This window comes from Heliangelus exortis, chromosome 1 (assembly GCF_036169615.1).
Source record: "Heliangelus exortis chromosome 1, bHelExo1.hap1, whole genome shotgun sequence".
NCBI classification, from domain to species: Eukaryota; Metazoa; Chordata; class Aves; order Apodiformes; family Trochilidae; genus Heliangelus; species Heliangelus exortis.
In genome coordinates this window covers 1,279,161-1,307,071 of record NC_092422.1, presented here as the reverse complement: position 1 = coordinate 1,307,071, position 27,911 = coordinate 1,279,161, and the positions used below count along the sequence as shown (strand labels likewise).

The 27,911-nt window shown below is 47.3% G+C and overlaps 1 protein-coding gene across 1 annotated transcript in view; it reads right to left on the bottom strand.

Moving 5' to 3' along the window:
• Positions 1 to 27,911, bottom strand: part of FAM168A (family with sequence similarity 168 member A) — a 200,625-nt gene that overhangs the window by 117,974 nt on the left and 54,740 nt on the right. The window contains exon 2 of the mRNA XM_071758941.1: positions 438 to 585. Coding sequence (XP_071615042.1) covers positions 438 to 492 — 55 coding nt within the window. The 5' untranslated portion in view covers positions 493 to 585. The remainder of the gene's footprint in view (positions 1 to 437; positions 586 to 27,911) is intronic.

The window sequence follows — 27,911 nt, the reverse complement described above, 5'->3', positions numbered from 1 at the left end:
TCACACCAGGATCATGCCTTTGACCCAGCTAGTGAACACAGCAAATGCTTTTCACCTGCTTTTTAATAGAAACCAAAAATAAATTATTTACTAAGAAGATATTAAGAGTAATAAACACTTAAAACCCCTCTCACAGTTCTTTAGAGGAGCAGCTCATACCTGCTGTGTGCTCAGCTCCAGGCTGCTGATTACCTTATGTTTATTGTCTTTATAAATCAACACAATAAACCAAGCAGTGTTGCTGCAGCTTCAGCTTCTGCCTTTCTTGATCCAGCAATTCCCTGCTCAGTTTGAAGTGTAATCTGACTCTGTCCCAAACTGCATTTCCTATAAGCAAAGGTTCAGCTCATACCAAACACTTTTAAATCCATCTCAGTGGCATCCAAAGCTTTTTCTGACCGTGGAGGGAGAAGGGAAAAAGGTGGTTGGAGAGGCACCAAAACTCAATTGTGACAGTTCCAGGGCACAAGTAAAATGTGAACAAGAATTCATACCTCTTGGATGAGAACTTCCTTCAGGTGGAGATAATCTGGAGAGGAGTCTGCCTAGGGCTGCAGGGCAGAGTCTTCACAGCATTCCACAGCTCTGCAGCAGCAACCAACAGAGAGAAAGAGAGAGATTTGTCAGGCTCTGTGGGTAAACCTGGCAGACAGAAAACACAGCTCCTTCTAGCACAGGGTGGGCTTTGCCTCCAGTGGAGCAAAAGAAGGAATGGGGTACATGTAAGAAATGAAGCCAGAAAAGGAGGAGCAAGGGGGATGCAGAAAAATCATAGAATCCTAGAATTGTCTGGGTTGGAAGGGAGCTCAGAGCTCCTCAAGTCCAACCCTTGATCCACTCCCCCCGTGGTTCCCAGCCCATGGCACTCAGTGCCACATCCAGGCTCTTTGGAAATATCTCCAGGGATGGAGAATCCACCCCTTCCCTGGGCAGCCCATTCCAATGCCTGATCCCCCTCTCCATCAAGAAATTCTTTCTAATGTCCAACCTAAACCTCCCCTGGCACAACTTGAGACCATGGCCTCTTGTCTTGAGAACAGGGGGAGAGGGAAGGGATGAGGGAGGTGGCTCCAGGAACAGGAGCTGCAGAACAGACGGCGCAGTGTGAATGGTGTTAAACACAGATCCAGGATCCCAGACTGGGATGGGTGGGAAGGGACCTGAAAAACCATCCAGTTCCAAGCCCTGCATGGGCAGGGACCCCTCCCACAGCCCAGGTTGCTCCAAGCCCCATCCAACCTGGGCTGAGACACTGCCAGGGATGGGGCAGCCACAGCTTCCTTGGGCACCCTGGGACAGGGGCTCAGCACCCTCACCCCAAACAATTTCTCCCTCCCCAAGATCTCCTCTCCATCTCCCCTCTTGCAGCTGGAAACCCTTCCCCCTCATCCCATCCCTCCAGGCCCTTGTCCCAAGTCCCTCCCCAGGTTTCCTGGAGCCCCTTCAGGCACTGGAAGCTGCTCCAAGGGCTCCCTGGATCCTTCTCTTCTCCAGACTGAACACCCCCAACTCTCTCAACCTGTTCCAGGCTCTCCCCACCCTCAAATTAAAGGATTTCTTCCCCATCTCCAACCTCAATCTCCCCTTTTCCAGTTCAAAACCATTCCCCTTTGTCCTTTCACTCCCTGCCCTTTTCAAATGTCTCTCCCCAGCTTTCCTGGAGCCCCTTCAGGCACTGGAAGCTGCTCCAAGGTCTCCCTGGAGCCTTCTCTTCTCCAGGCTGAACAACAATAAACATCTCAGTTTTTCCTTCCCCAGAAAATACCAAGGATACATTTTCCATTACCAGAGGTACAGGAAGAAAGAGAGCAGAAATTCAACATTGGCACCTTCAAATCAGAGAACCAAAAAAAAAAAAAAAAAAAAAAAAATTAAAAATAGCCAGAAATCACACAAAATCTTTCTGCTACAGCTCTGATTTTGGAGGGAATACTCACATCTTGCAAAAAGTCTACAGCAACTACGTTCTGCTGAGGAACAAGAAAGCAACAGCATCAGGAGTAGATGGAATCAGGAGTAGGATCCTCTCAGTTTTCAAACAGGAGAAAGCAAAGTTGAAGCTTTCACTTCACTCCTTGCTCACCAGCTCTTTGTCAGGATTTGGGTCAGAACAGGCCAAGCAGATTTTGACACGTTCCTCCTACACCCTCCCTTCCCAGCTGACCCAAAAGCTCTGAGAACTGCAAACAAAATACCTCAAAATAAAGTCCAGAACACAAAAAAAAAACCAAAAAAAAAACCTCTCAAGCAGCTCCACATGCTTTCTGCATTATACAGAGGAACAGAAAACCTACTGTTCACAAAGCAGGAGCAGTGCTCCTCGTAACAGTTGTTTGGTTTAATCAGCCCAGTACTAAAAGGTTTGCTTTAAATATTTCTTCATTGCTTCTAACCACTGACCTGGTGTCATTTTCCCTTCACCCAAAAACCAAGCTCAGGGAGAAAAGAGGGTGTAGAAAATGCTGAGGTCAGTAAAACAATCATTTCTTTGGGAGCACTGATCTGTCCCACCTCTCACTGCACCAAGAAGCCCTTCAAGCCCAAGAAAAGGAAACAGCAGGAAATTAGAAAACAACAGGGGAAAAAAAGACCAAAAATAAGAGAAAATCAGAGCTAAATCTTCATTTTTACTCAGGTTTCCATCGTTGCATAATGCAGGAAACCAACACACACATCCGAGGTGGCATCCTTGGAGAGAAACCAAACCCTGGTGATGTTCAAAGATCCAAATCATCCCAACTCTGCTGCTACCCAGAACATCAGCACTGAGGGGCTGTGAAGAGGAGGACTTGGGGGTGGTGATTGATGAGAAGCTCAATGTGTCTGCTCATGGAGCTCAGAAAAACCAAACCCATCCCAGGAGGCACCCAGAGGAAGGCATTGAGGAGATGCAGAGAGGTGATGCTGCTCCTCTGCTCTGCTCTTGTGAGATTTCACCTCAAATCTTGCAGCCAGTTCTGGTGTCCCCATCCTAAGAAGGACACAGATCTGTTGGGATGAGTCCAGAAGAGGCCACAAAGATGATCCAGGGGCTGGAGCAGCTCTGCCATGAGGAGAGGCTGAAGGAGATGGGATTGTTCAGCCTGAAAAAGAGGAGACTCTGGAGGGACCTTAGAGCTGCCCCCCAATCCCTGAAGGAACCTCCAGGGAGGATGGAGAGGGACTTTCCATAAGAGTTTCCAGTGACAGGAGAAGGGAAATGGATTTAAACTGAAGGAGAAGAGGTTCAGACTGGATCTTAGGAAGAAATTCTTTAGTGATGAGACCCTGGAACAGATTTCCCAGTGAAGCTGTGGCTGTCCCCTCCCTGGAGGTGTTCAAGTCCAGGTTGGATGAGGCTTGGAGCATCCTGGGCTGGATGAGAGGTGTCCCTGGGCATGGCAGGGAGGTTGGGAAAATGATCTCTGAGGTCTCTTCCACCCTCAGCCCTTCTGTGATGATCACTCCCAGGGAAGGGGCTCAGTCGTGCTTCCACCTCTCATCCCTGGGCTTTACTTCTCTATTCCCACCTTGTAATAAACACATTCATTGCTTGATTTTAGGGTTTTTTGCCTTGCCTTTCCAGTCCCCCAGTTGAAAGCTGTAACAGCTCTAAAATATCTGAGCCAAGATCTCCAGGAGGGAAGAGAATTCCAGCAGAAATGACGACTTGACAAATCCCATCACATCAAGCTCTGCAGTGGCAAATTAGTCTCTTTTGGAGCACATTCTGTACTCCAAGTAGCCTCAGTGCTTCAGGAGGTACCAAATATAACACAGCCCCATTTTAACTTCCTTCCAGGAATACACACAGTCATTTATCAAGAAGACGTGGGCTGCAGCTTCAGTTCCAACAGCTCCAGTGTGTTGTAAAATTAAACAGATGACTCCTTTTGTGGCAAAAAATAATCTGGGTCCAAGCAAACAGGGGAGAAAATCACCTCCCCCTGAGGATTCCTCCACCCTTGAGCAATTTTATGAAAAGCTACACCAGGCTCAGCACCAACCATGGGATTAATGCTCCTTCACTGCTTCTACAGCTCCAACCTCTACACCTTTGCATCTCACAGAGCAGAGCTGCTGTGAACCATAGAATCATGGAGTTGTCTGGGTTGGAAGGGAGCTCAGAGCTCCTCAAGTCCAACCCTTGATCCACTCCCCCCGTGGTTCCCAGCCCATGGCACTCAGTGCCACATCCAGGCTCTTTTGAAATATCTCCAGGGATGGAGAATCCACCCCTTCCCTGGGCAGCCCATTCCAATGCCTGATCCCCCTCTCCATCAAGAAATTCTTTCGAATGTCCAACCTAAACCTCCCCTGGCACAACTTGAGACCATGGCCTCTTGTCTTGCTGAGAGTTGCCTGGGAAAAGAGCCCAACCCCCCCCTGGCTCCAACCTCCTTTCAGGGACTTGGAGAGAGTGATGAGGTCTCCCCTGAGCCTCCTCTTCTCCAGCCTCAACACCCCCAGCTCCCTCAGCCCTTCCTCACAGCATTTCTGCTGGATCCCTTCCCCAGCCCAGTTGCCTCCTTTGGACCTGCTCCAGCACCTCAAGCTCCTTCCTGAGCTCAGGGGCCCAGAACTGGACACAGGACTCAAGCTCTGGCCTCACCAGAGCTGAGCACAGGGGCATTAAGAATTAAATCTACTTCAAGGCCAAATTTTGGAACGTTTTGGACAGCCCAGGCAGCCAATCAGCTCAACTTAGCACCCACTGAAGGTTCCCTGTGTGCATCCAACACCTCTGAGTGTGCTCAGCACCTGAGTTTTTCCAGGCACCACCTCGATGTAGCAGGAGGACACTAAAGCAGCAACCTTTAGTGCAGGGGGATTATCAGAAAATTCACTTTTTTCTTCATCCCCAGCTGCTAAAGAGCCAGAGAGAAGCACTGCACCCACCTCCCATTAACCTTTCTTTTTTTTTAGATAACAATCTAAACCTTTCTGGAATTGTGTTGTCACACAGACAATCATCCCCTTTTGGGGTTTTTTGGTCCCTTTTTTGGTTTTTCTTGACCAGAAGTCAAAATATGAGGTTCAGAATAACTGGATGCTGCTGCTGCAGAGAAAAGCTCTGATGAGCTGCATGGACCTGCCCAACCATGGCTGCCTTCAGTCACCATGGAAAAAAGGGTCAGGATTTAAGGGAAAACATTAAAATGAATACTAGCACAAAAGAAAACTGTTTCGTCATGGATCTCTCACTTAATTCCAGCACAGAGAATCACAGAATTGTCAGGGACTCAGCCTGAATTGAGCCCCATCCAACCTGCCCTTAAAAACTTCCAGGGATGGGGAATCTTCCACCACCTCTCTCCCATCCCTCCAGGCCCTTGTCCAAAGTCCCTCCCCAGCTTTCCTGGAGCCCCTTCAGGCATTGGAAGCTGCTCCAAGGGCTCCCCAGAACCTTCTCTCTCTCCTCTCTCCTCTCCCCTCTCCCCTTTCTTCTTCTCCCCTCTCCCTTCTCTTCCTCTCCTCTCTCCTCCAGACTGAACACCCCCAACTCTCTCAACCTGTTCCAGGCTCTCCCCACCCTCAAATTCCAGAATTTCTTCCCCATCTCCAACCTCAATCTCCCCTTTCTCTCCAAGTTTTAACCCATTTCCCTTCTCCTCTCCCTACCCCCCCGTGTCCAAAGCCCTCCCCCAGCTTTCTTCATAGAATCAGAGAATTTTCAGGGTTGGAAGGGACTCAAAAGCTCCTCCAGTCCCAACTCCTGCATGGGCAGGGACCTCTCCCACAGCCCAGGTTGCTCCAAGCCCCATCCAACCTGCCCTTAAAAACTTCCAGAGATGGGGAATCTTCCACCACCTCTCTGGACAACCTGTGCCAGGCTCTCCCCACCCTCCTGGTGAAGAACTTCTTCCTCAGTTCCAATCTCCATCTCCCCTCCTCCAGTTTGAATCCATTCCCCATGTCCTGTCCCTCCCTGACATCCTAAAAAATCCCTCCCCAGCTTTCTTGGAGCCCCTTCAGATACTGGAAGGGCACAAAAAGGTCTCCTTGACATGAGAAGGTGGAAGATGGAAATATGGGGAAAATTAGGGATACAGCACAACAATGGGAAGTTCTGCTGGCACCAGAAATTCATCAAGAGTAAGAATGCTCTTGGATTAACCCCTGGAGGCCACCAAAGCCCCCCCAGTGCTGGAGCAGCTCTACCAGCAAACCCCACTCCTCCAAAAGCAGAGGAAGAGGTGGAACAGCTGGAGAAACCTCAGCCTCTTGTAGAAATCTGTATAAATCTGCAGAAGTCAAGAGCACACAGGACAGGAGCAATAAATCAAATTATCAATAAAAAAAACCCAAAAAACAACACACCCCCCCAAAAAAAAACCAAAAAGAAACCCCCAAAAAATCAAAACAAAGCCAACAAAGAGAATAAACTCATTTTTAGTGCTGAGGACTATCAGGCAATGTACCTGGGGTGGACAATGAAATTCTCAGATGGCATTTTTAATTTTTAATTAACTATCTGCAAGGTCTGGGCAAGGTATGAAAAACTCTTTCAGTGCAAACCTAAAGAAACTCTGTGCCACTCCCTGAGGAGCTCAGTGGAGCTTTCATGGGAAGCAGCTGGAAATCAAAAGGAGCAGTTCCCAGCCCACAGGTCTCTGTAAATCTGATTATTGCTTCCTTGGGAAGAGCAGGAAGGAAGAAAAGGGCTCTCCTGTCAGTGGTGATATCCTTCTTTTCCTGGAGGTTTTAGAGCTAAACCTGACTCACTGCTAGGAGAGGAAAAAGGAAAGGAAAAAGGAAAATGGAAAAAGGAAAGAAAAGGAAAGGAAAGGGGAAAGGAAAGGAAAGGAAAGGAAAGGAAAGGAAAGGAAAGGAAAGGAAAGGAAAGGAAAGGAAAGGAAAGGAAAGGAAAGGAAAGGAAAGGAAAGGAAAGGAAAAAGGAAAGGAAAAAGGAAAGGAAAAAGGAAAGGAAAAAGGAAAGGAAAAAGGAAAGGAAAAAGGAAAGGAAAAAGGAAAAGAAAAGAAAAGAAAAGAAAAAGGAAATGAAAAAGGAAAGGGAAAGGGAAAGGAGAAGAGAAGAGAAGAGAAGAGAAGAGAAGAGAAGAGAAGAGAAGAGAAGAGAGGAAATGACAAAAGAAATGAAAACAGAAAAGAAAAGGGAGTGGGGAGCAAAGATTTTGAAGACTTTAAGGGTATAGAAAAACCCAATCCTGCCCCTGGAGGTGTAGGTTGTCTTTTCCCAGGCAGAGGATCCCTGGCAGGCTCAGAGGTATCACCACCATCATCCCTCAATCCCATGGGAAGCCAAGTGCTGACCTCACCCCAGCAAGCTCAGGCAAGGCAAACACTGATGGGAACCTGGAATCCACCTCCTGTAGCAAAGGTAGAGCACCAGCTCCCCCAGTTACTGAACTGGTTACATTACCATGGGGAGGAGTGTCTGGAAAAAAATCACAGTTTTTCCTGCACTGAAATACAGAAAGAAGAAAAAGAGAAATAATCCCTAGCTAGAAAATGCCTTCATGCTCACAAAGGGTTATTGCCCTTTTTATTTGCTTTAAAATTATGACCTGGATATTGGAGGGTCTGGAAGCTGGAACCATCCTCATCCTCTCACCCATCAGTCACCACCCTCAGGTGGAAGGGACAATGCCAGCCACATCCAGCTGAGACTCTGCAAGGTTCTTGAACCATCTGAGAGACTCAAATCCTGGAATGGGTTGGGTTGGACCCAGGGACCTTCAGGATCCTTTAATTCCAACCCCTGGATGTGCAGGGACCCCTCCCACAGCCCAGGTTGCTCCAAGCCCCATCCAACCTGGGCTGAGACACTGCCAGGGATGGGGCAGCCACAGCTTCCTTGGGCACCCTGGGACAGGGGCTCAGCACCCTCAAATTCAAGAATTTCCTCCTGAGGTCTCATCTCAGCCTCCTCTCTTCCAGTTTGCAGCCCTTATCCCTTGTCCTGTCACTGCTTCCCTCCAGAATGGAGCTGAGTTCAGTCCTTCTCAAGCCACATAAAATAAAAAAATAATTAAAAAATTAAATAATAATAAAAAAAAAAGAAACAAAAAACCAAAACCTGAGAAGCCAGAGGTGCTGGGAAAAAAAAAATACCAGATGAGACCCACCTGGAGGAACTGGAAACCAAAACATCTGTGAAAATACCTAGCTGGGAAAAAAGGCATGGAAAGAAATGATTTTGGCAGAAAAAGGCAGAAAACATTCAGGAAACCACAGGGACAGGATTGGCTGGAAGGAAGCATCTTCCTGGCTTTCCTCCCCTCCAAATCTGCCAGGTGCCTTTGTACCAACACGACTGCTGGAAAGCCAAACAACCCAGGTTGGTGATTTGGGTTAAAAATAACCTTTTTTCTTATTTTTTTTTCAATGTTCACTGATCTGGTTCACCAAATGGCCCTTCAGATCCTTGGACCACACAGCTAAGGGAGCCCAGCAATGGGAACAGGAGGCAGGGGAGTGGAAGGGGAGTGGAACTCCCAAGAAAAATGCTTCACCCCAAAAGAATCCTGGAACCATGGAATGGTTTGGGTTGGAAGAGATCTTCAGGATCATTTAATTCCAACCCCTGGATGTGCAGGGACCCCTCCCACAGCCCAGGTTGCTCCAAGCCCCATCCAACCTGGGCTGAGACACTGCCAGGGATGGGGCAGCCACAGCTTCCTTGGGCACCCTGGGACAGGGGCAGCACCCTCAAATTCAAGAATTTTTTTCCTAATACCTAATGTAAATCTCCCCTCTTTCAACTTGAAACCTCTCCCTGTCATCCCATCCCTCCATGCTCTTTTTCAAAGTCCCTTCCTAACGTGTTCCAGGTGTCTCACACAGCCTCAAATTAAAGAATTTCTTCCTAAGATCTTCTCTCAATTTCTCCTCTCTTCCAGTTTAAAACCCTTTCCCCCTCATCCCCATCCCTCCAGGCCCTTGTCCCAAGTCCCTCCCCAGCTTTCCTGGAGCCCCTTCAGGCACTGGAAGCTGCTCCAAGGGCTCCCCAGAAAAACCTTATATACCCTTCTCCTTCTCCTTCTCCTTCTCCTTCTCCTTCCCTCTCCTTTCTCTTCTCTTCTCTTCTCTTCTCTTCCCTTCTCTTCCCTTCCCTTCTCCTCTCCTCTTCTCTTTTCTCTCCTCTCCTCCAGACTGAACACCCCCAACTCTCTCAACCTCTTCCAGGCTCTCCCCACCCTCAAATTCCAGAATTTCTTCCCCATCTCCAACCTCAATCTCCCCTTTCTCTCCAACTTTTAACCCATTTTCCCTTCTCTCTCTCCCTACCCCCCCCCGTGTCCAAAGCCCCTCCCCCAGCTTTCTTGGAGCCCCTTCAGATATTGGAAGGTTGCTCTGAGCTCACCTGGGAGCCTCCTCTTCTCCAGGCTGAACAACCCCAATCCCTCAGCCTGGCTTCCCAGGGAGCTGCTCAGCCCTCTGAGCATTTCAGTGGCTCTAACTTATCTAATACCATTTTTAAAATAACATTTCTGCAAAAGAGAACAGTAGCAGTGACCCTCTTGTAGAGATGAGAAATAAACCACATTGCACAGACCTCAGCCTCATAGAATCATAGAATCATCCTGCAAAGATATTTAGAAGCTCAACTCCTACTGAATCAATGAAGTTAAATTCACAGAATCAGAGAATCACAGAAAATGAGGGGTTGGAAGGGACCCCAAAAAATCACTGAGTGCAACCCCCCTGCCAGAGCAGGGTCACCTCCAGCAGGTGACACAGGGACACATCCAGGGGGGGTTTGAATGTCCCCAGAGAAGGAGACTCCACAACCTCCCTGGGCAGCCTGGGCCAGGGCTCCCTCACCCTCACAGGGAAAAATTCTTCCTTATTGTCAGGGTTTAGCACTTGCCCAGCAATTAAACCAATTAACAGCTGCTCTGTGTTAATCTCCCTTCCCTCCCTGATAAAGAAAGGAGAGAGAATAAGGGAGAGAGACTGATGGGTTGGGAACTGAACTACACAGCTTGAATGGAACAGGAATAAGAAATAGGAAAAATGACTCAATCTATACAAATAGACAGGAAAATAGATCCCAGGTTCCTCCCCCCCTTTCCCCCAATAACTCTCACGTCACCACCCAGGCTGCAGGGCAGCCCTGGGGAAAATCCAGGCTGGAATCCTGGAGTCAGCAGCAGTTGGGAGCTGGAGGCAGGAACACACAGATTCAGGCTGGGATGGACAGGATGCCCAAGCAAAGAGGGAGAGGGGAAGAAGGGGAAGCAGGAAGGGGTTTGAGCCTGGGGATCCCTCCAATTTCTCCTGAGGATGAGGTGGATGGGATGGAATCCTCTGGTTGCTCAATTCTGGCATCTCTCTTGTCCCTTCCTCCCCAAAGGAGGGTTCCAGGTGGGACCTCTTGACTCCTTTTCTCCTTCTGGAGGGCAAAATGTTGCTCAGAGCTGAGCAGTGTCCCTGGTTCTGCACCCCAGGCTCCAGCTGGAACTGTAACCATGGAGTGGGATCAGTCCCAGCAGCAGCCACTGCCTGAGAAACTTGCTGTTCATTTCAGCAGTGCAGCTGCTTACAAGAGACTCAGCTGGAAGCAAAAGGCCAAGAAAATTCCCTTTTTCCTGCCCCAAACCAGGACACTTATATTTATGTGGAACCTCCTGTGCTCCAAGTTGTGCCCATTGCCCCTTGTCCTGTCACTGGACATCCCTGAGAAGCTCCTGGCTCCATCCTCCTGGCTCTCTCCCCTTCCATATTTCTAAACATTCCTGAGCTCACCCCTCATTCTCCTCTTCTCCAAGAGCCCCTCAGCTTCCTCAGCCTTTCCTCACCAGGAGATGTTCCACTCCCTCCATCCCCTTGGTGCCTCTGCCCTGGACTCTCTCCAGCAGTTCCCTGTCCTTCTGGAACTGAGGGGCCCAGAACTGGACACAAGATTCCAGATGTGGCCTCCCCAGGGCACAGAGGGGGAGCAGAACCTCTCTGGACCTACTGACCACCCCCTTCTCATTCCCCCCAGGTGCCATTGGCCTCCTTGGCCACGTTGGTGGCTCCTGGGCATCCTTCCACCCACCAGCACCCCCAGGGCCCTTTCCCTATCACTGCTCTCCAAGAACTCAGTCCCCAACCTTGGGGTCTAGATGTCACCTCCAGCAGGTGACACAGGGACACATCCAGGGGGGGTTTGAATGTCCCCAGAGAAGGAGACTCCACAACCTCCCTGGGCAGCCTGGGCCAGGGCTCCCTCACCTCACAGGGAAAAAATTTCCTAATATTTCTATGGAACCTCCTGTGCTCCAGTTTGTACCCATTGCCCCTTGTCCTGTCATTGGGCATCACTGAGAAGCTCCTGGCTCCATCCTCCTGGCTCTCTCCCCTAACATATTTATAAACATTAACAAAATTTTAAAAATAAACATTAAACACCCCTCATTCTCCTCTTCTCCAAGAGCCCCTCAGCTCCCTCAGCCTTTCCTCACCAGGAGATGTTCCACTCCCTCCATCCCCTTGGTGCCTCTGCCCTGGACTCTCTCCAGCAGTTCCCTGTCCTGCTGGAACTGAGGGGCCCAGAACTGGACACAAGATTCCAGATGTGGCCTCCCCAGGGCACAGAGGGGGAAATTCCTAAATTCCTTGCAGATCAGGACAACAGAGCAGGACAACCTTCTCCTTCCACTGGGTATTTCACACCTAATTTTTGCTGGGTCTTCTGGGGAACCTCCAAAAGTGCCAAGGACTCCAAGCTTCTGCTTCCAAAATTTCTTTGCTCCACTCTTAAGGTGGCATTTTCAGCTCCCACTGTTTGACAGGAGGGAAAGGTTCAGGAATTTTATGCTGTCAGGAATCAGAACACAACTGCTTTTCACCTGACACACTGTGATGAGAGTTTTTTTGCCCTTAGTTTGGCAGCTTCTTCCACCACATAAGAACAATTCACTCCCTTTGGCATAATTTGTATGAATTATTGATTTAATTCAGATAGCTAGGAGAGAAAAAAAAGAAAAAAAAAAACAGAAAAAAGAAAGACCTATTAAGTCATCTAAATGACCCAACCATCACAGCAGGATTGTTCCCAGCAGCACATTTTCTGGGCATGTTTTAGATGTGCTCCCACAGCATACGTACAAAAATTGAAACATTTTTCACTAACATATGCTTTGAGTCAACACGGGGTTGGAAATCTTCAATTTATGACTAAATGTTGTACTGCACTTTTAGTCCTCCAAATAGACTTCAATGTTTCTTCAGGGAGTGGAAAAAAAAAAAAAAAAAAAAAAAAAAAAGGCTGATTTTATTTCACTGTGCAGCAAAACCGAGGAGCAAATCCTTCCCTGATGGGATTCAGGTTGAATCCAAGGCTTCCATGCTAAAAAAAATGGGATTTGGAATACACTGGTGCTCACCTCTGAGAAGATGTGGCCCAGTTCTGGATGTGGAGAAGAAAAGCTGAGGGATTGGGGTTGTTCAGCCTGGAGAAGAGGAGGCTCCCAGGTGAGCTCAGAGCAACCTTCCAATATCTGAAGGGGCTCCAAGAAAGCTGGGGGAGGGCTTTGGACACGGGGGGGTAGGGAGAGGAGAAGGGAAATGGGTTAAAACTTGGAGAGAAAGGGGAGATTGAGGTTGGAGATGGGGAAGAAATTCTGGAATTTGAGGCTGGGGAGAGCCTGGAACAGGTTGAGAGAGTTGGGGGTGTTCAGTCTGGAGGGGAGAGAAGAGAGGAGAGAAAGGGAAGAGGAAGAGAAAGAGAAAGAGAAAGAGAAAGAGAAAGAGAAAGAGAAAGAGAAAGAGAAGAGAAGAGAAGAGAAGAGAAGAGAAGAGAAGAGAAGAGAAGAGAAGAGAAGAGAAGAGAAGAGAAGAGGAGGAGAAGGTTCTGGGGAGCCCTTGGAGCAGCTTCCAGAGCCTGAAGGGGCTCCAGGAAAGCTGGGGAGGGACTTGGGACAAGGGCCTGGAGGGATGGGATGAGGGGGAAGGGTTTCCAGCTGCAAGAGGGGAGATGGAGAGGAGATCTTGGGGAGGGAGAAATTGTTTGGGGTGAGGGTGCTGAGCCCCTGTCCCAGGGTGCCCAAGGAAGCTGTGGCTGCCCCATCCCTGGCAGTGTCTCAGCCCAGGTTGGATGGGGCTTGGAGCAACCTGGGCTGTGGGAGGGGTCCCTGCCCAACCAGGGGTTGGAACTGGAGGAGCTGGAAGGTCCCTTCCAACCCAACCCAGTCTGGGATTCTACAAAAAGTAGTGCTCCTTGATAAAGAGGAATAAAAACAGTTGAGTGAGAAGAATCACTTGGATGGAGATAAAAAGTGCAGGAAAAGTCAAGCCAAGAGGAAAACAGAAGTCATGTGGATCATTCATTTCCAATAAATGTCCTTAAATGAAATTCCACTTCATTGCCACCCATTAAAACAAACAAACAAAAAAAAAGGTCTCCTGAAAAGGAACTTAAAAAAAGATCAGAAGTTAGAAAAATATCTATGTCATTGTTTCATGAAGAAAGACAGATGAGGCCCAGAGCTTGAAGTTACAAAGGGAAAGCTTGTTTTCATGAGATTAATTTATTGCAATGACATTTGGGAGTCATTCTGATGTTATTTCTCAGATTAATAAGAGTAACAATGAGTAAAAATACCCAGTCCCACTTGCACTGAGTGGTGGTGTATAAATACACACATCCACACACATGGAAAGCAACATTCCTGCCCGAGATGGCTGGTGTCCATCTTCAGGCAACAATTCCAAGAGGGATCCCTGGAGCCAAGTGAAAACACTGGAATAAACCCTTGGTGACAGCCTCCATCCTCCCTGAAGCCTTCACACAGCAGCTGCCATGGCAAATAATGCTGGGTCAAAAAAAGGGCATCACCTTATAAAAATTTCAAGTGCCACACTGACTGCAGAGGGATCTGAGCTGTTCTGAGAGCCCCAAACCCTGAGTTCCCCACACAAGGTCCAAGCAGTCCCCCCAAAATTGTTTGGTCCTCAGGTAGCAGGAGGGAAATGATCCCATGTGGTAACAGCAGGAGGGATAGGACAGGAAGAACCAGCCTCAAATTGCCCCAGGGATGGTTTAGATCAGATCTTAGGAACAATTTCTTCCCCAAAAGAAAGAACTTGGCTGCCAGGGCCAAGCGTCACCATCCCAGGAGGGATTTCCAAGCTGTGGTGCCAAGGGACATGGGGTAGTGGTGGCCTTGGCAGTGTTAGCAGTTGGACTGGCTGATCTTAAAAGGGTTTTTTCCAACCTAAATGATTCTATGATGTAACAGAGAGAAGGATTGGTTGTGGTCTTGAGAGCCAAAGTCTGCAAGCAGCACAAGTCTGGGATGGGAACATCTCCTCCTGAGACCTTTGGTGCCTTCACCTTCAGACAGGATCTGCTTGCCAAAGGGTGACCTGAAGCTGCCAGAGCACCTCAGGCTGAGCTGTTGGTTCCTTGCAGATGGGTGTCCTGGTTTGGGGCAGGATAAAGGGAATTTTCTGTCTCCTACTTTTGCTTTCATCTCAGTTGCACTGCTGAAATGAACAGCAAGTTTCTCAGGCAGTGGCTGCTGCTGGGACTGATCCCACTCCATGGTTACAGTTCCAGCTGGAGCCTGGGGTGCAGAACCAGGGACACTGCTCAGCTCTGAGCAACATTTTGCCCTCCAGAAGGAGAAAAGGAGTCAAGAGGTCCCACCTGGAACCCTCCTTTGGGGAGGAAGGGACAAGAGAGATGCCAGAATTGACCAAACAGAGGATTCCATCCCATCCACCTCATCCTCAGGATAAACTGGAGGGATCCCCAGGCTCAAACCCCTTCCTGCTTCCCCTTCTTCCCCTCTCCCTCTTTGCTTGGGCATCCTGGGAGGATCCCATCCCTTCCTCTGCCTCTGCTCCTGATCCATCCCAGCCTGAATCTGTGTGTTCCTGCCTCCAGCTCCCAACTGCTGCTGACTCCAGGATTCCAGCCTGGATTTTCCCAGGGCTGCCCTGCAGCCTGGGTGGTGACCTGAGAGTTCTTGGGGGAAAGGGGGGAGGAACCTGGGATCCATTTTCCTGTCTATTTCTATAGATTGAGTCATTTTTCCTATTTCTCATCCCTGTTTCCTTCAAGCTGTGTAGTTCAGTTCCCAACCCATCAGTCTCTCTCCCTTCTTCTCTCTCCTTTCTTTATCAGGGAGGGGATTAATAGAGCAGCTGTTAATTGGTTTAATTGCCAGGCAGTGTTAAACTGGGACAGATTTATTGGTGCCCAACGTGGCAAAAAGCAGAGGGCAGGGAAACTCAGCAGCACCATGGTAGGACCTGGAGTCAGATGCCAGAATTTGCTTTTACCCCATTTTCTTTTTCCTTGGGCTCCTTTTCCCATGGCAGCAGAGCTGAGCTCAGCTCTGATCACAGGCAACAGTTTGTGTTCCTACCACTTGAAGTTGAGCTGAAAGATTCTGAAAGCTCAAGACAACCATTCTGCTACCTGGATAGGACATAAAATCTTCTGAGTCAGGAAATACCATGCTCCTTTTCTCCAAATAAAGGTGAAGAGCAGGGATTTTTGCAGGATCTGGAAAACCACCATGGGAAGAGAGAGCACGAGATCAAAAAAACTGGGTAAGAACCAGAGAGCAAGTGAAAATCCTCACTTGGATTTTCCTCCCCATGTTAAGGAAAGATCATCCTGAACCCTGGGAGAGCTGGATTACCATCAAGATGCTGAATTATTTGCAATAAAGCACCACAGAGCAACAGGAGCAGAATCTGTCCCTTTGCATGGCCAGTGACAACTTGGTCACCACTCCAGCAGCCTCCAGGTCTGGAGACATGGAGAGAACAGGACACAGAATGAGGAGAAACGTGAGTGGCTTGGGACACTGAATTATGTGAATTTAGGCCATAAGAAATGGGACATGACACTGGGTTATGGGAAGAAAGTGCTACTGACCCCAAAATTTTGACTGCAAGCCCAGAACCCAACCATGGACAAACATCTCCCACAGGACAACACCTCCCCACTGCCTTCCTTGGTCATGAACACCATTTGCCTGACACCAAATTCTGTTTAGAGGTGAAAAACTGCTTCCATTTTAACTGCTGAGTTATTTGCAATAAAGCACCACAGAGCAACAGGAGCAGAATCTGTCCCTTTGCATGGCCAGTGACAACTTGGTCACCACTCCAGCAGCCTCCAAGTCTGGAGACATGGAGAGAACAGGACACAGAATGAGGAGAAATGTGAGTGGCTTGGGACACTGAATTATGTGAATTTAGGCCATAAGAAATGGGACATGACACTGGGTTATAGGGAAAAAGTGCTACTGACCCCAAAACTTTGACTGCAAGCCCAGAACCCAACCATGGATAAACATCTCACACATATCAACACCTGCCCACTGCCTTCCTTGGTCATGAACACCATTTGCCTGACACCAAATTCTGTTTAGAGGTGAAAAACTGCTTCCATTTCAGCTGCTGAATTATTTGCAATAAAGCACCACAGAGCAACAGGAGCAGAATCTGTCCCTTTGCATGGCCAGTGACAACTTGGTCACCACCCCAGCAGCCTCCAGGTCTGCAGACATGGAGAGAAGAGAACATAGAATGAAGACAAATGTGAGTGGCTTGGGACACTGAATTATGTGAATTTAGGCCATAAGAAATGGGACATGACACTGGGTTATGGAAGAAAGTGCTACTGACCCCAAAACTTTGACTGCAAGCCCAGAACCCAACCATGGACAAACATCTCCCACATATCAACACCTGCCCACTGCCTTCCTTGGTCATGAACACCATTTGCCTGACACCAAATTCTGTTTAGATGAAAAACTGCTTCCATTTCAGCTGCTGAGTTATTTGCAATAAAGCACCACAGAGCAACAGGAGCAGAATCTGTCCCTTTGCATGGCCAGTGACAACTTGGTCACCACCCCAGCAGCCTCCAGGTCTGCAGACATGGAGAGAACAGGACACAGAATGAGGAGAAATGTGAGTGGCTTGGGACACTGAATTATGTGAATTTAGGCCATAAGAAATGGGACATGACACTGGGTTATGGGAAGAAAGTGCTACTGACCCCAAAACTTTGACTGCAAGCCCAGAACCCAACCATGGACAAACATCTCCCACAGGTCAACACCTGCCCACTGCCTTCCTTGGTCATGAACACCATTTGCCTGACACCAAATTCTGTTTAGAGGTGAAAAACTGCTTCCATTTCAGCTGCTGAATTATTTGCAATAAAGCACCACAGAGCAACAGGAGCAGAATCTGTCCCTTTGCATGGCCAGTGACAACTTGGTCACCACTCCAGCAGCCTCCAGGTCTGGAGACATGGAGAGAACAGAACACAGACTGAGGAGAAATGTGAGTGGCTTGGGACACTGAATTATGTGAATTTAGGCCATAAGAAATGGGACATGACACTGGGTTATAGGGAAAAAGTGCTACTGACCCCAAAACTTTGACTGCAAGCCCAGAACCCAACCATGGATAAACATCTCCCACATATCAACACCTGCCCACTGCCTTCCTTGGTCATGAACACCATTTGCCTGACACCAAATTCTGTTTAGAGGTGAAAAACTGCTTCCATTTCATCATTAATACGTTGATCACCATGTGTCCTGCTGCATGGGGTTTTGTTCTTTCCCAAAAAAAAAAAAAAAAGCAGCAAAAGGTTGCAGGACATCACTGTCCCTGACTCTTTACACAGTTGGTGACCATGAGAGGAAGAAATTGGGTTCCTGAATATCCATCATTTTCCTTGCCATGATCATGACTATTGCCACGGAAAAATGGGGGAAAATTATCTGTAGGAAGTGTCTGTAGCAGAAATTTGGAGACTGAAAAATAACCCAACCAATCCCTACAAACCTCTGCAATAAGGAGGAATTCGGAGAGGAAAAACTTGTGTGAGTAATAGGGGAGATGTTCAGTGCTGCAGATAATGCATCAAAATTTCTCCTCCAACCTTTTGCACAACCCAAAAATGAGTAATTATGTGCCAGGAGATATCATCTCCTCCACAAATCAAGTCACTGCAACTACAGACTAAAAATGTTTTTTTTAAGAGTCAATTTATTAGAGCTTACTGTGCAGACAGACACAGGAGTGCTGCTGTGTACTTGCTGCATTAACAACCTCTCAAAAGCCACAGGAAAAGAAAAATCAATACTGTGGATTTTTTCTCACATCAATTTATCTAGCACTGAAAAAAAAAAAAAAATATAACCAGCTTCTGCTTACCCAAGTCAAGGTTTCCTTCCAGCAGGGAGAATTAAATGAACTTTTGCTGAATTTAACCAACTAAACCTTGCCTTGCTGAACCCAGATTTTGCTTTTGATAAAACCTGCAATAAAGCATTAAAAAAAAAAAAAAAAAGAATAAAAATAATCTGAGCAGTCTCAGGCAACTTGGCATTGCTACACAGAGCCTTTTGTTGGGGAACCTGTGGGACTGGTGCAAGTCTGGAGCCCATTAGCAGTGAACTGTCCACTAAATATTTCATGATTCTGGATTTCAGACATTTCCCAGGACAGGCTCCATCATTAGGAATCACAGGAGCTGGAATGACAGCTGCTAAATCAAGAGGAGCCTCCAGAGCAGCCTCTCCAAAGCACTCAGAGGTTCCCCACCCAGGAACATCAATGAAAAAAAAAAGTTATATATATATTTATCAAAAGTATGGTGGATTTTTTTTTTCTCTCCAACTAGAAACCACAGAATTTGAGTGTGTAAGGTCTTTCAGACTTTAGGAGGAAAATAAAAATAAATCAAAATAAATCCCCTGATGGTGTTCCCTGTCTAGCAGACTAATCTTGCTTCCTTCATTTTCTTTTTCCAGGTCATCAGTTTATTCCTCTCTGCTGGGAGCTCCCTGGGGACAGCAGGAGAGCTTCTTAAAGAGCTTCTTTGCAGTCACAGCATTTTATCTCCCCCTTACAAACATCCTAGGAGACCATTTCAACATTCCTGCCCATCTGCCAGCTCCCAAACAGGGGCAAAATCCTCCCTGAAACCAGAGCCACAGCTTCTCCACCTTGGTAATGGTTTCCAAAGAACCAGGAATGGTTGGAACCAGGAACACAGGTCCAGAAACCAGCCTGGGGATGGATGCAGGAGAACCTCCTGGTCCTTCCCCAGGAAAAGTTGGATGGTGTGGAACAAAGCAGCAGGGACAATGTGAGGACTCAAGCTGGGAAGCTCCACACCCTTCTCCCAGTAATTCCTTGGATCACCACCCAACTTGCAGAGGCAGCAGGGATAATCCTGCCCAAATCCAGGCCTGAGGAGTCCAAGAGGCTTTGTGTGGATTCCAGCACAGGTTTCAACCTCATCAACACTGAACACTCATTATCAGCATCATCTCACAACAAGTGTTCCCCATCATCACCTTCCTGGCCTTCACTTCCAGGATTGCTTTGAGCCAATCCAAGCTCCAAAAAAAAATGGCCAAAAAGGTTTCCTAAGGAGAAGCAAGCCACCTGTGTCCATGCCAGCCCAAGGAGAGGTGGGAATCATAGAATCCAAGAATTGTCTGGGTTGGAAGGGAGCTCAGAGCTCCTCAAGTCCAACCCTTGATCCACTCCCCCCGTGGTTCCCAGCCCATGGCACTCAGTGCCACATCCAGGCTCTTTTGAAATATCTCCAGGGATGGAGAATCCACCCCTTCCCTGGGCAGCCCATTCCAATGCCTGATCCCCCTCTCCATCAAGAAATTCTTTCTAATGTCCAACCTAAACCTCCCCTGGCACAACTTGAGACCATGGCCTCTTGTCTTGCTGAGAGTTGCCTGGGAAAAGAGCCCAACCCCCCCCTGGCTCCAGCCTCCTTTCAGGGACTTGGAGAGAGTGATGAGGTCTCCCCTGAGCCTCCTCTTCTCCAGCCTCAACACCCCCAGCTCCCTCAGCCCTTCCTCACAGCATTTCTGCTGGATCCCTTCCCCAGCCCAGTTGCCTCCTTTGGACCTGCTCCAGCACCTCAAGCTCCTTCCTGAGCTCAGGGGCCCAGAACTGGACACAGGACTCAAGCTCTGGCCTCCCCAGAGCTGAGCACAGGGGCAGAATCCCTTCCCTGGACCTGCTGGCCACGCTGTTCCTCAGCCAGCCCAGGATGCCATTGGCCTTCTTGGCCACCTGGGCACACTGCTGCCTCCTCTTCAGCTTCCTGCCAATCCCAGCTCCCTTTCTGCCACTCTCTGCCCAGCCTGGAGCTCCCCATGGGGCTGTTGTGGAGCAGAAGATTTTATTTCTGGTTCATGGCAGCCCAAGGAGAGGTGGGAATGGAGCAGAAGACTTTTTTATTGCTGGTGGAAGCCTACCCAGTGACACAGGACAGGCCACTCAGAGCCAGGGAACTCTTGGTTTTCCCATTATTTTTCTTCTCTGTGCTGACAGCTGTGTCACAGCTCAGCCACCAGGAATCCATCCACTTCTCCTCCACCTCTCCTGCTTTGCCAGAGCCTTCTCCTGCCCTGCACTGCCCAGTGCCTGCAGCCACGCAGACCAAGATCCCCCCTGAAGCCTTCCCCAAGCATCCACCTCAGGTGGAAAACTTCCTAGTGAGTCAAATTTTGGTTGATGGTGACCCAGGAGCTGAAAACCCAGGAGGAAGCAGCAGCTGATCAGATGTCACCACTCTGTCAGCCTCATTTTTTGAGTTAACTGACCCAGTGATCACCACCAGCATCCAATCTTTTTGGATCCAAACAATTCCTGCCTTTGCAGTTTTTTTTGTTTTTTTTTTTTTTTTTTCCTTCCCTAAAAACCATCTTTGGCAGAAAAAATGAAAGCAGCTGCCACCCAGATAGGAATTGATTTAAAAGATGGAGAAATGCAGTGCTGGTGGCAAAGGAGTCAAACCAGCTGGAGCCCTTCCAGGTCACTGGAACCCATCTGTCCCCTGGAGAGGACAATCCTACAGATCTTATGGAGCAACTTGGATTATTCCTCATGTCTGCAAAGCCAATAATTCCTACACAGGAATTGTTGGTAGAGGCCAAGTTATGTTTTCCCCTCTTGGAACCAAATTTTTGCAGTCTCCTAAAGGATTTTTTAGATTTAGGGTGAAGAGAATCTCCAGCAAAAGAACAGAAAGATAAAAGCAGGGACCTGGGCTGGGGATGCCACAGGAGGTGGCTCCTTGTTTGACTTTGAACAAACCCTGTGGCTTGGCTGGAGATTTTTTTTCCCTGAAAATCTGGTTTTAGGGTTTTTGGATAAAAACTGTAGGGATTAGTTATGGAGAAGGGAAGTCCTGATAGCTTTGGGGTTTTTTCATTGGTGCCTCTTAAAAATAATGGTGAGAACTGAAGAAATAACCTTTTATTCTACATATATTTCATATATTTCATATATTTCTTCATATATTTCTAACTAATTCAGGTCTGCAATTCATTTTTTAAAAGGGTTGCCAATCAAATGGATGCATTCCAAAAAAAAAACCAAAAAACAAAAAACCATCATGCAGAAAGGCTTCTCCTGGGAAAAGCAAATTCCAATTGAGATTTGATTTGTTTTCCCATGCCAAATTGGCAGGAGAAGTGTTTAATGACAGTGCTTTTGCAAACAGAATGGATTTATTTCAAGTCTGCATGCAGTCACCCTTACAGAGGTGGATTTTGTGGAGAACAGAGGGAAAGGATGTCACAGTTTTATTCCACTATTTTATTACACACAAACTCACAGAATTTTTGGGGTGGGAAGGGACCTCTGGAGATCATCCTGTCCAGAGCAGGATGCACAGGATGGTGTCCAGGTGGGTTGGGAATGTTTCCAGAGATGGAGCCTCCAGAACCTCTCTGGGCAGCCTGGGCCAGGGCTCTGCCACCCTCCAAATGAAGAAATTCCTCCTGGTTTTTTCAGTCCAACCTCCTGTGTTCCAGTTTGTGACCTCTGCCCCTTGTCCTCTCACTGGACACCCCTGAGGAGTTGGGTCCCCTCCTCCTGACACCCACCCTGTAGAGATTTGGAAGCTTTTGGAAGTCTCCTCCAGGCTGAACAGCCCCAGCTCCTCAGCCTCTCCTCATCTCCAGTGCCCTCAGCATCTTGGGGGCTTCTGTGCTGTCCCCTCTCCAGCACTTCCCTGTCCTTCCTCAACCAAGGAGCCCAGAACTGGACAGAATCCTCCAGATGGGACCTCACCAGGGCAGGAGGAGAGGAGAACCTCCCCCAACCTGCTGGCCATGCTCTTCTTGATGCCCCCCAGGATGTCCTTGGGCCACCAGGACACATTCCTGGCTCATGGGCATCCTGTCCTGGAGACTCCCAGGTCTCTTCCCACATTTTTGGGGGGTTTTTTTTTGAAGGACAAACTCCATAAATGTCTTCTCTGGGGACATGGAGAGCAGGGACAACATCCCTGAGCTCTGTGCTCCCAGATGGGTGACCAGGATGCCCAGGATTGGCATCAGGACATGAAAGACAGGCCAGGGAACTCCTGGAAGGGCTGCTGGCTATGTTGTTAAGCATCACATTTTGTATTCTAAAGAGATCTCCTCATCAGACACAAGATGTATCATTTTCCAGATTAAAAAAAAAAAAAAAAAAACCAAATCCATGCATCACAAAAATCTGTTCTCAAAAAAAAAAAGAAAAAAAAAAACCACCTTGTTGTACCCTGAAGCTTTCTTTCCCTTCATTAGAGCAGCACATGAGCTTCATTAAGAGAGGCAGGCAGCTTCCAAGAGTCCTCTGCTGCTTCCACAAATGTTCCTTCTGTGTAGCCTAATTTTCAGTTGTTTTCCCTGTCACATCCAATACATCTCATGTTCATAAATTATAGACTTGCCTGATTTTCCTAACGTTACCCAAGGGCCTACAGTAATGCAGGAACCCAGCAGAGGATGGAGAGGTTCAAGTACAGAATGCTTAAAATAATTTTTTTTTCTCAGTTGCTAACAGCCTAAAGCACCCATGGCAGGGGGGTTGGAACTGGATGATCTTAAAGGTCCCTTCCAACCCTGAAAATTCTATGGATTTTCTCCAGACTGAGCTGGACACCTCCCTTTCCCCTCTTCTCCTGCCAAAACTCAACCCTCAGCAATCTGAGGTGCTGAAGAGCTGAAGATGACCCCAAACCTGCTGCTGGAGGATCAAAACTCTGCTGAACAATGTTACTACAGCCCCACACAGATTCCCCACTTCCCAGTGATAGGGGAAATTTTTGCTTGACAGCCATAACCCAGATTTTTGGGGAAAAACAAGAAGAGATTTGCCATTTCACCAGCACCTCTGGTGAAACACCATGATCACTGCAGGAATTCCTGGCTCAGGGACTTGTTTAGCTGGCAGATCATAGAAAAACAGAACTGTTCTGGTTGGAGAAGACATTTAGGATCAGCACAGCCAACCCTGAACCCAGCACTGCCAAGGCCACCACTGCCCCATGGCCTCAGCACCACAGCTCCAGGGCTTGGAAATCCCTCCAGGGATGATGGGGACTCCACCACTGCCCTGGGCAGCCTGGGACAGGGAATGACAACCCTTTCCAAGAAGGAATTGTTCCCAATATCCAACCTAAACCTCCCCTGGTGCAACTTGAGGCCATTTCCTCTTGTTCAGCACTTGTTCCTTTGGAGGAGAAACCAACCCCTCCTCACTCCAACCTTCTTTCAGGGAGTTGTAGGGAGCCAGAAGGTCCCTTTTGGGGAAGAAATTGTTCTTAATATCCAATCTAAACCTCCCCTGGTGCAACTTGAGGCTGTTTCCTCTTGTCCTATCACTTGTTCCTTGAGAGAAGAGACCAACTCCATCTTTTTCAAACCTCCTTTCTGGGAGTTGCAGAGAGCCATAAGGTCCCTTTTGGGGAAGAAATTGTTTCTAACATCTCATCTAAACCTCTCCTGGTGCAACTTGAGGCCATTTCCTCTTGTTCTGTCACTTGTTCTTGGGAGCAGAGCCCAACCCCTCCTCACTCCAACCTCCTCTCAGGGAGTTGCAGAGATCCAGAAGTTCTCCCCTCCTCCTCCTTTTCTCCAGGCTGAACACCCCCAGCTCCCTCAGCTGCTCCTGCTCAGATTTCTGCTCCAGACCCTTCCCCAGCTCCATTCCCCTTCTCTGGACACACTCCAGCCCCTCAATGTCCTTCTTGGCACGAGGGACCCAAAACTGACCCCAGGATTTCAGGTGCAGCCTCCCCAGTGCCCACCCCAGGGGGACAATCCCTGCCCTGCTCCTGCTGGTGGCCACACCAGTGCTGACACAAGCCAGGATGCTGGGGGCCTTCTGGGCCTCTCATATTCCTTCCAAACCCTCAGATTAATTTTCCTATTATTTTGGACATGGTCAATGCTACCAAAACCACTGTAATGCAGAGTCAAATCATTTTTACAATTAATTATTACAGAGCCAAATAATTATTACAGAGTCACTGTAGTAACAAATGTCAAAACCATTCCCCTTCTCTCTTGACCCCTGCCAGAAGCTTTTTGGTGGCCCAGCAATGGAAACACAAGTGTTGAATTAAAGGTGTCTGCACCTCATGGCTGCTGCACTGAGGAGCTTCTCTCCAATTATTCATCTTCTTCTGCCACTGTGCAGAGGCTTTCTATGGTTTTGGGAGGTTTTAAGTCATTTTCTAGATACTTCCCTGCTACCTCTCTTAAGGGGAAAAAAAAAAACCCAACCTTATCTTTAAGAGAATTTAAAATTATTTGAATCTGAAGAGCACCAAAAGGATTTCCCAGTCCACAGAAGGATTTTGTTGTTTCAGTGTGTGGCCTCAAGCACAGGGACACAATCCCTGCCCTGCTCCTGCTGCCCACACCAGTGCTGCCCATAATGTTGGTGGCCTTGGTGGTGACCAACACCCCCAGCTCCTTTTCCACTGAACACTTTCCAACCACTCTTGCCCAAGCCTGGGCTTGGTGCAGAACCCTCAGGGGGTTCAGGTGTGATCCCTTTATTCCCTTTTTTTCTGGAGCATCAGATGTTCCTCAGCCCCAAGCAGGGACCTTGGTCCTGCAGACTCCAGGAGTGACCATGAAGAGCTCAGTCCTCAGGGCAGACACTGCCTGAGAAACTTGCTGGGAATTTGAAACTTTGAGGTTTTAAGTCATTTTCTATATATTTATTATATATAAGTATATTCTATATATTTATTCTATATAAATATATTCTATATATTTATTCTATATAAATATATTCTATATATTTATTCTATATAAATATATTCTATATATTTCCCTGCTACCTCTCTTAGGGGGAAAAAAAAAAACCCCAACCCTATCTTTAAGAGGATTTTAAATTATTTGAATCTGAAGAGCACCAAAAGCATTTCCCAGTCCACAGGAAGAACAATTTGCTGTTGTTCCTACAGGAATCCTGGCAAGCACTTGAAGGGCAGAAACACAATGGGGTGAAATTGTTACAGATAGCCTCAGGGTTATTCCAATACTTGAACAACTCCAACAAGGGGGTGGAATGAAAAACCTAGGCTGAAGTATAGGAAACCTGGCTCTGATAAGATCAGAGGGCTCCAAAAGAGGAACATAACACTGCTGAAGAGGAGGCAGCTGTAAAAATTTAAAAATGAGCACAAGGACTATTTGCTAGACTGGACAGAAAAGCATTCAGCTTTTTTCCCTCAAAAAAAAAAAAAAAAAAAAAAAAAAAAAAAAAAAAAAAAAAAAAATCATCAGCAGGCAAATGATCTTTCTTCCATTTGGACAAGTAAAATTTCACAAGGTTACCAGAGAGAACAACTCAGAACTGGGAAGATGAAAGAGAAGCAAGATCATCTGATAGGTTTTTTCTATTTAACTTTTATGATTCTTATGAAAAATGACCTGAATAAATGAAGTTATTTGCCCTTGTCCTCTTTGTTCATATTGAATTTAGTCATAAGGGAAATCCTGCCAGGGAGAGTGTGCTTTTCTCAATTTACTGTCCTTGCTGATTGCTCTATAAAATATTAGATACATGATAGAAAAGGTTAGGAGGGTTTGGGGTGGGTTTTTTTTTGTTTTTTTTTTTTTTTCAGTGGAAAAAGAAGGAACACCTCAAGTACTTGCTAGCAGAAAGAATTAAGACAACCAGACCTGATTCAATTTTTCTGTAGAGAAGGTTTAGCTGTTAGTGCATGCTCAGAGGATTATATTAAAACCAAATGTGATATAATTTTTGAATAAATAAATAAACCCAGGAATTGAGTAGGAACAAAGAGTTTCTCCCAAGATTTCAGTTCCAAGGAGGTCACTTGGAGTCAGAAGCTCCATCTACCTGATGCCCAGGCTTCAGGATTGTAAGAAACCAGGGTTCTTTTTTTTTTTTTTGAAGGTGCAGCAGCATTTGATTAGCAGCATTTGATTGCTGTTTCTGCTGTTAATTACCCAGTGAGGCTGCTCCTGACACCACAGCAAAAAGCAAGAAATCAGAACCTGATCCTACCTGATGCTGCACCTCTCCTTCCATCCTGCTGCCTCCTCCTTTGGGGACTTTTCCATAAAACACATCCTCAGCTCCAGCAGAGAAAATGTCAGACACAGCACAGGCTGGGAACCATAAATAAGGGGCAGAAAATTCTGGTAAAACCCAGGTGCAGCACCAAGCAATTCTTTAGGACTCTGATGCACTGAAGTTTTTTTTTTATTCCAGCTTTAATCAGGCAGGAGCTGTGAAATCTTAGGAACTCATTCCCTGCAGACACGTGCAAGAGGTGCTGTAGGATTCCAGCAAGAGGTTTTGAGCTTTCTCTCACCATTCAAGCCCTACACCCCCCTCCAAAAAAAAAAAAAAATTAAAAAATAAATACCTCAAGTGACTGAGAAGTGGCAGCAGAGAATAAATAAGGGGCAGAGAATTCTGGTAAAACCCAGGTGCAGCACCAAGCAATTCTTTAGGATTCTGATGCACTGAAATTTTTTTTTATTCCAGCTTTAATCAGGCAGGAGCTGTGAAATCTTGGGAACTCATTCCCTGCAGACACGTGCAAGAGGTGCTGTAGGATTCCAGCAAGAGGTTTTGAGCTTTCTCTCACTATTCAACCCCTACACACCCTCCCCCCCCCAAAAAAAAAAAAATTAAAAAATAAATACCTCAAGTGACTGGGAAGTGGCAGCAGAGAATAAATAAGGGGCAGAGAATTCTGGTAAAACCCAGGTGCAGCACCAAGCAATTCTTTAGGACTCTGATGCACTGAAGTTGTTTTGGTTTTTTTTTTCTCTCCAGCTTTAATCAGGCAGGAGCTGTGAAATCTTGGGAACTCATTCCCTGCAGACACGTGCAAGAGGTGCTGTAGGATTCCAGCAAGAGGTTTTGAGCTTTCTCTCACTATTCAAGCCCTACACCCCCCTCCAAAAAAAAAAAAAAAAATGAAAAATAAATACCTCAAGTGACTGGGAAGTGGCAGCTGCAGGCTGTTGGAATAAGTGGTGTCAAAAATGCCAAGCAAATGAGTAACACATGTCTGGGAAGTCAGAGCCTTTCCCCAGGCTGACCTCTGGAGCTGAATGGTGCCCCTTTCCTGACAAAAGGATTGGAAGGAAATAAAACATCCCCAGCTACTGCTCTGGAATCCCCTGGGTAAGGCACTGTGTCCCTTTTGGAATGGATGTGGTGTGCTGGGGATCTGAGAGCTCAGCTCCTGAAGTACTCCCTTTTCCTCAGAAGTTTTCCTCCAAAGCTGAATGGATTCCCAAGGAGCAGCCTCCCTTCCCTCGCTGGCATTTTGATTTTTAATGGGGGGATTTGCTAAATCCCTGCTGCTCTGGTGTCCCCCGTGGATTTGGGAATGAAGATTGGGAGCCAAAGGCAGAGCAGAAGCCTTGAGTCACCTCCAGGTTTCTGGAGGTTGGATTTTTGTTGTCAGCAAGGAGCTGGATATGTTCCTCTCCTGCTGTGCCAGGCAGCAGCATCAAAAGGCTTGGGAATTATACATGTAATTCCTTCACCTCTTTCACAGCAAGTTCCTCCTGACCCTTAACTTGGGACTCAATGATACCCATTTACAAAAACTAATTGTCCAAGAAGCAGTCCAATTACAAGTCTAATTATACTTTCCTAACTGTTGCCTGCCCGACTCAGACTGAAAT